This window comes from Photinus pyralis, unplaced genomic scaffold (assembly GCF_008802855.1).
Source record: "Photinus pyralis isolate 1611_PpyrPB1 unplaced genomic scaffold, Ppyr1.3 Ppyr1.4_LG9, whole genome shotgun sequence".
NCBI classification, from domain to species: domain Eukaryota; kingdom Metazoa; phylum Arthropoda; class Insecta; order Coleoptera; family Lampyridae; genus Photinus; species Photinus pyralis.
The window spans coordinates 5,224,884-5,232,085 of NW_022170878.1; the positions used below are offsets into that span (position 1 = coordinate 5,224,884).

At 34.4% G+C, this 7,202-nt stretch overlaps 2 protein-coding genes across 2 annotated transcripts; one reads left to right on the top strand and one right to left on the bottom strand.

Moving 5' to 3' along the window:
* The first annotated feature begins 14 nt into the window (after nt 1-14).
* On the top strand, nt 15-1,566 carry LOC116181529. Its single transcript, XM_031501924.1, has 2 exons — nt 15-437; nt 500-1,566. Exons 1-2 carry the CDS (start codon nt 340-342, stop codon nt 1,428-1,430), a joined length of 1,029 nt encoding a protein of 342 aa, XP_031357784.1. The 5' UTR covers nt 15-339; the 3' UTR covers nt 1,431-1,566.
* Nucleotides 1,432-2,611, bottom strand: LOC116181531. The gene is made up of 3 exons (XM_031501926.1): nt 2,162-2,611; nt 1,978-2,103; nt 1,432-1,924 (listed from the first exon to the last, which is right to left on the bottom strand). The coding sequence occupies exons 1-3, from the start codon at nt 2,423-2,425 to the stop codon at nt 1,529-1,531; spliced, it is 786 nt and encodes a 261-aa protein (XP_031357786.1). The 5' UTR covers nt 2,426-2,611; the 3' UTR covers nt 1,432-1,528.
* Nucleotides 2,612-7,202: the final 4,591 nt, after the last annotated feature.

Sequence of the window (7,202 nt, forward strand, 5' to 3'; positions counted from 1 at the left end):
AATATTGTCAATTTTTTAGTACCTGTAAAATGTAAACATTTGTACATAACCTATATGTTATATTAAATCTGGAGAGTTAAATATTTATCTTCTCTAAATTAAGGTCTGTCTACTGAAAAATGAATATAAATATAAATTTATTAGATGATCATCTTTTGTTAATTTTAAACCTTGCTGCTGCGGTTACTGTTGTTACAACCGCAGTAATCTATAAAAAAGTAACGAAAAAAGTTATGAAAAGGAAACCTGTGCGGAAATGGTTAAGTCGCAGAACAGTTCTTGGACCAGGAGTTTTACAAATGTTAAACGATGAACTCGCTGTAGAAGATTTACTTGAGGATGAATAAAGAACAATTTAATAATTTATTAAGTATGTTGAAAAAAGACATTGAAAAGACAGATACATTCATGCAAGAAACAATTTCTGCAAAGACCAGGTACCTAGTAATATATATTCATGTTCGATTAGTACTTGCCCATCATTTACTTTTGTTGACAGGCTGGAAATAACTTTACGATTCTTAGCAACAGGGGAGTCATATAGATCCTTAATGTATTCTACACGAGTGCATGAAAGTAGCATATCTAGATTTATACCTGAAGTAGCTCAAGCAATATATAAACATCTTCACATAAAGTATGTTAAGACACCAGATACCGTGGGAGAATGGTTGACGATTGCAGAAGAGTTTGATAACCTATGGCAATTTCCAAATTGCTTAGGTGCTCTAGATGGCCGTCATATTAAATTTACTCCTCCTAGGTCCGATGGGTCATATTTCTTCAATTATAAAGGGGACCACAGCATCGTACTATTAGCCTTAGCCGATGCTCGGTATAAATTTTCATACATTAATGTTGGTTGTAATGGCCGTGTAAGCGATGGAGGAGTGTTCAAAGATTCTGCATTAGCAACAGCAATGTCCACAAACCGTCTCAATTTTCCACCTGCAACAGCATTACCAGGAAGAATACGACCAGTACCATATGTAATTGTTGCAGACGACGCGTTCCCACTCAAAGATGCAATTATGAAACTATATCCATTTAGGGGTTTATCTCATGACGAACGAATATTCAATTACCGGTTGTCTAGAGCTCGGAGGATTATTGAAAATGCCTTTGGCATCTTAGCTAATAGATTTAGAGTTTTGCTTAATCCTATACATCTTCGAGTCACCAAAGTTGAAACAATTACTCTTGCATGTGTGGCCCTACATAATTATCTGGCTACAGAAAATGGAAATTTATACACCGACTTGAATGAAAATGATTGTACTAAAGAAGACATAAATAAAATCAGTAGACAAGGTGGTAATAAATCGACTCAGAATGCAAGGGACATTCGGGAAGAATTTAAACAGTACTTTTGTTCAAATATTGGAAGCGTTGAGTGGCAAGAAAGAGCTGTGAATAACTATAACATGTAACTGATCTTGATTTCAAATGGAGGTTGTAATAAACATTGTTGTGGAATTTATTTTTATTAGTCATTATCATTATAAATGAGATATTTCTTAATTGAGTCCTAGTCTCTAGTTGCATTGAATAGAAGTTGCACAATTTGTTCTTGCGTATCATTCAAAACATTCCTATCTACTAACATTCTCAGCCGGCTAACTACAAAATCTCCAAAAATGTTCAAATGGTCTCGTTCTAATGGTTTGTTGTGTGTGCGTTGTGTTGCAATATCCCCAATTGCCACGGCTAATTTTCCCATTGTGTCATTCGCAGTTGTTATTAATGATGCATCATCCATTTTTCTTTTCCTTTTGTTGTTTACATTGTGCGGTTGTTGGCTTACTGAATGTGTTGACAAAATTGGTGTAGACGAACCAGATACAGGAGTGTCAGACACACCTTCATCTACATACTCAATTTGAAACTGATCGTCGTCTTGAAAGAATGTGTCACTTTCTTCGTCCTGTGGTTAGAGTAATATATTAATTATCCCATAAGTCAAATATTTTAACTTACATAATATACCTGGCTGTTGTCCTCTGCAGTTTGTTGGGTGGCTATTGAATCAACTGCTGGTCGTGGATTTGTGTGGTCTATAATGAACAACATGTGTTCATAATACCATAACGTCGGATAATAAACCTATATAAATTAATTCTAGCAATATTAATTAGATCCCTCTAAAATAACGTCAACATACCTCTTCTGCACCAGCACCACTATTTAATGACGATTTATATTTACGATGTTCCGTTAGAAAGTTTGTTCGCAAACCATTTATTTTAGATTTAATTTCCCCTGTTGTTGTTTTTGGGCGAAGACTCTGTAGACCTTGTTCTATCTCCTGATAAGCTGTTAATTTCATGTGCTTGTTCTTATATTCGGTTGTTTTGACGGCGTACAAACAGGGTCTAGCTTTATACAGGTCGATAAGTTGTAAGACTTGTTCTTGGCTCCAAGACATTTTCACCTTTTAACATAAACTAATAAAAATGATTATAATTTTATTTTATTAAACACTTGCTGCCGCTGACGAAGAACTAATACCGACAATAATTTAAGGTTAGAAAAAACATTTAAATTTACAAATTCCCTATAATCTGTAAAAAGTAACTAAAAAATTGAGGGAAAAATAGGACAGGTTCTAAACATTACAAAAATAGGACAACTTTCAGTTCCTAAAATAAGTACCAAAAAATTGATCAAAGTTGATGTATGAAATGTTCAATTTTTTTGTTCCTAAAAAAATTACTTAAAAATTGACTAAATAAATGATCGTTACAAACGGGCTTAAAAAATGTACAAAACTTGAAAAATAAGTAAGTTTCATCCGAAACCAAAATACTACATCATTCTTCAGGGTACTACTTGTGACAAGACACTAATAGTTTGCTACACTATTTGATATTTATTTAGTGGTGTACTTTTAAAGATTACGTAATATTTTTTTTTCTTTTGTATTAATGCGAAATATGTATCTCATCACGTAGTTGTCTCAGATGAAGGTGTTACGAATTATCTTTTACGAAAAAAGTAAAAATATTTTGAAATTTGTACATTTGAAATTTGAATTTATATTAACCTCACATTTTGGTGTTAATCCCCCCTTAANAATCTAGTTCTTAACTCTCTTTTTAGCATTAACTTTGCGGGAGTTTCACCTGTCGTACAATGAGGAGTGACTCGATAACTAAATAAATATCTGGAAACCAAAGTTTAAATTTGAATGTCCCTGTTAGAAAGGTCTAACATAGCTTTCTTTAAACCCATTTTAAATGATTTTACTGAATTTTCCGCAGCTCCATTTGATGAGGGGTGGTATGGTGCGGTAGTAATGTGTTTAATTTTGTTCATTTCACAGAATTTTTCAAACTCAGCAGAGACAAGTTGAGGTCCATTATCAGATATTATTTTCTTAGGCAAGCCAAATCTTGCACAAAAATCTCTTAACCTACAAAGAGTGTTATGTGTATCAATTTTGTTCATTTGGTAGACTTCAGGCCGCTTTGAATAAGCATCCAAAATTATTAAATAAACCCTACCATTAATTGGGCCTAGGAAGTCTAAATGGACTCTTTCCAGAACCTCTTTGCATTGATCATACTTTCTTAGAGTAGCCTTGTTCGGACTACTAGCCACTTTATTACACACATCACAGTTTGTTCAATTTCTACATCTAGGTTTGGCCACCAAAAGTATTGCCTAGCCAACGATTTCATCTTACTCGATCCCAAATGAGTAACATGTATTTCTTTCAACATTTCACTTCTAAACTTTACTGGTATAATCACCCTATAACCCCACAAAAGCAAATTCTGATCGATACTTAATTCCTTAGATCTAACAAAATAGGGTTGCAAATCTTTGTCTACCTTATTTAGCCAACCACTTCTTACATAAGCGTACACCCTACTTAATATATAGGATCTGTTCGAATTTCTTTACTTAATTGTTTAGAATCTATTGGAAGCTTATCTTCAACCAAGAAATTAAAATAGTCATATTCAATTTCGCACACTGAATTAACTTTGAGTGGGAGCCGTGACAACCCATCAGCTGCACCATTACATTCACCTTTTATGTATTCTATAACATAATCAAACCCACTGAGAAAATAAGCCCACCTTTGCATTCTTCCCGCGGCCATTTGAGGGATCCCTTTATTTTCCCCAAAAATTGCCAATAACGGCTTATGATCAGTTTGCAATATAAATTTAACTCCCTTTAAATATTGAAAGAATTTGCCTACTCCCCAAAAAATAGCTAGGGCCTCTTTGTGAATGACTGAATAACTTCTTTCTGCTACTGTTAACGTTCTTGATGCAAAGCAAATAGGTTTTTCTTCGCCGTTCGGGAAAACATGCAAAAGCACAGCTCAGCTCCTAACCCTACCTGCGATGCATCGCATGACAACTTTAATGGTAGTTCCGGATTAAAATGTACCAAGTTTCTATCAGAAATAATTTCTTTTTTTACTTCTTGCCAAGCTAATTCACATTCCTTCGTCCATTTCACCACAGTACCCTTCTTTAACAGATCATATATAGGACTTAAAACGGTTGCTAAATAGGGCATAAATTTACTATAATAATTAACCATTCCAACCAAAGCCTGAACTTCGGTTATATTTCTTGGAGTAGGTGCATTTACAATTACCTCCACTTTTGCTGGACTTTTATGCAATCCGAACTTATCTATTACATGGCCAAGGTACTCAACCTGAGGTTGTAAAAATTTGCATTTTTTTAACTTAAATTTTAACCCAAATTCTTTAGCTCTCTTAAAAACAAGCTCTAAATTTTCTATGTGTTCTTTTTTATTTTTTCCCGTTACAATTATATCATCAAAATAATTTTTCCACTGAGGTATGTCATTAATAACTTCCTCTATTGCCTGTTGAAATATTGAGCATGCTGGCTTTGTCCCAAAAGGTAACCTATTGACTTTATACACACCCTTATGCGTGCTCCACGCTAAAAGCATTTTAGTATCATCATCAACCTCAAACTGATTATACCCTCTTTCTAAATCCAAAATTGTATACTCCTCCCCACCTTCAAGAGCAGCAAATAATTCCTCTATTTTAGGAATAGGATAATTATTTGTTTACAGTTAATTTGTAGTTAGCGCAAACGCGAATATCACCATCTGGCTTTAAAACAGGCACTAAAGGTGTACCCCATTCACTATTATACCTACTTTTTCAATAACACCTTGCTTTTCAAGTAATTGTAACTCATTTTCGACTTTTGACTTGAAAGCAAATGGAATAGTATGCGGCTTTTTAAAAATAGGTGTCGTATCTGGTTTCACTGACAATTCAACTCATGTATAAAAAATCGCATAAGCCGCAGTGAAATTGTCACTTTGACAGCGGCAAAAGTTACCTGCAACTTTTCCAGCGACAAATGCACTAGTGGTTTTTTCACTTATTCATTTTCGAACCAATTATCGCATTATCCTTTCCCATATGACTAGTTTGACGTCTGTCAATAATTGATTAGTCGGTGAATTTCTTGTTCGTTAAATTGCCCTGCCGAATTACACTCGAGGTTTGTATTTAAACAGAGTAAATTTGGGTTGTGGCAATTCAAATCTGTTTCCTTTTAGCAATTGGACTCGAAAAACTGTCAACCTAAAAATGCTCCACCTGCGGTGTCGCGTTTTTATTAGTTGACACTTTTTCTCGTCTAATTGCTAGGCAACAGATTTTCATGACCTAAACAACCCAAATTTACTCGGTAAAATACAAACCTCTTGTGCAATTATAAGTGACAACTTAATTTTACGACCCACAAACCTGCCTAATTTACCATCGAACAAATCTGAATAATTTTTTACTAACCTACAAAGAGTGTTATGTGTATCAATTTTGTTCATTTGGTAGACTTCAGGCCACTTTGAATAAGCATCCCATCCTCGTCGCCAATTTGTAATATAGTAGCTCCTTGCTGGTGATAATCCATAAATAGCAATAATAAGTATGCATCAATAAACAATATTTAATAACTGTAATAATATGCAAAAATACAGCAACTAATACCTCAAACATTACATCTTCCTTACTACTAGAGGGCGCCAGTAACCTACCTACTTTACTACAAAAGCAAAATCAAATTTTAGCGCGCTTGCGTTTGCGCAGTACAGGGAGTCAGTGTGGAACACATCTGCAAGTGGATCTCCTTACGTTAGTTGTAGACAACGCTTTGACCTGAAGCACAATAGAGAAGGAACGTATAATAAAACACTCAAATTGTTAAAAGTTTGTTTAATAATGATTGCAAATAGATTACATTGCACAAATAATCTTTGAAAATGGTAGTTCACCGAATAAAAATAGAAATAGGCTGGAAAAAAAGGAACTTGCCAATAAAAAAACCAGCCGTCAAATTAATATTAAATTGTGTAGTTAATTTCATTGTTTGTAATGATGTGAACGCGTAACATAGAATTATAACATCACAAAAAGTAGCAGGTAAACTTCAAGAGGTAACATACAGGTTAAAAACAAGTTTTGGGAATTATGGGTCAGGTAAGCAGGTACCAAGATTCTAAGAAAGGGTGAAATACACAGGATGTGACTCATCTTTGGTGCAATAAAGTCCTTTTGTTAAAAGCAAGATGGAAAATTACATGGCCTTGTAGGCAACTTTAACTAAAACAATATATGTGGAAATTACGAATCGTAACTCATTTATCGCACATAGCTTCTAAACTGAAAAGCTTTGATTAGCGTAATCCCGCTCTTGCAAGATAGATAACCCGCCCCTGGTTTCGGGGCTTCGAACCTACAGTTGAATGTCGAAGACAATCACGGAATTAGGTGACGTAACTCAATTTTGACTGCTTCATTCACGGAGAAAATTGTTAGTTACAAACAACAAGTCAGTACATATATCAAACGAATCAGTAATTTCCACATATTAAAATAAAATGATCAAAACTTATATGAATGTTACTTCAGGGACAAGACCAAGTAATCAACATCAATAAACATAAACTAAGCAAACATCACACCAAAAACGTAAACAATTACATAAACCAAGTAAATTTCAAAAACAAAGATTGAAACACACACAAAAAATATAAAATGCGGCATACAAAACACGAATACGATATAAAGAAATGCAAAAATGACTTCCTGCATTAAATAACACAAAATAACAACAGACATGTATGGAGCGACGCGTTCACGTCCGCCATTCAAGACAAGATGCCCAAAACGTAACCCCCCCCCCCCC

Coding starts and splice junctions, on each gene's coding strand:
- LOC116181529 (XM_031501924.1), top strand. CDS start 340: ATGAATAAAGAACAATTTAATAATTTATTAAGTATGTTGAAAAAAGAC. Junction 438..499: donor ACAATTTCTGCAAAGACCAG/GTACCTAGTAAT, acceptor TTTTGTTGACAG/GCTGGAAATAACTTTACGAT.
- LOC116181531 (XM_031501926.1), bottom strand. CDS start 2,425: ATGTCTTGGAGCCAAGAACAAGTCTTACAACTTATCGACCTGTATAAA. Junction 2,104..2,161: donor GTGGTGCTGGTGCAGAAGAG/GTATGTTGACGT, acceptor TAATTTATATAG/GTTTATTATCCGACGTTATG. Junction 1,925..1,977: donor ACAACAGCCAGGTATATTAT/GTAAGTTAAAAT, acceptor CTCTAACCACAG/GACGAAGAAAGTGACACATT.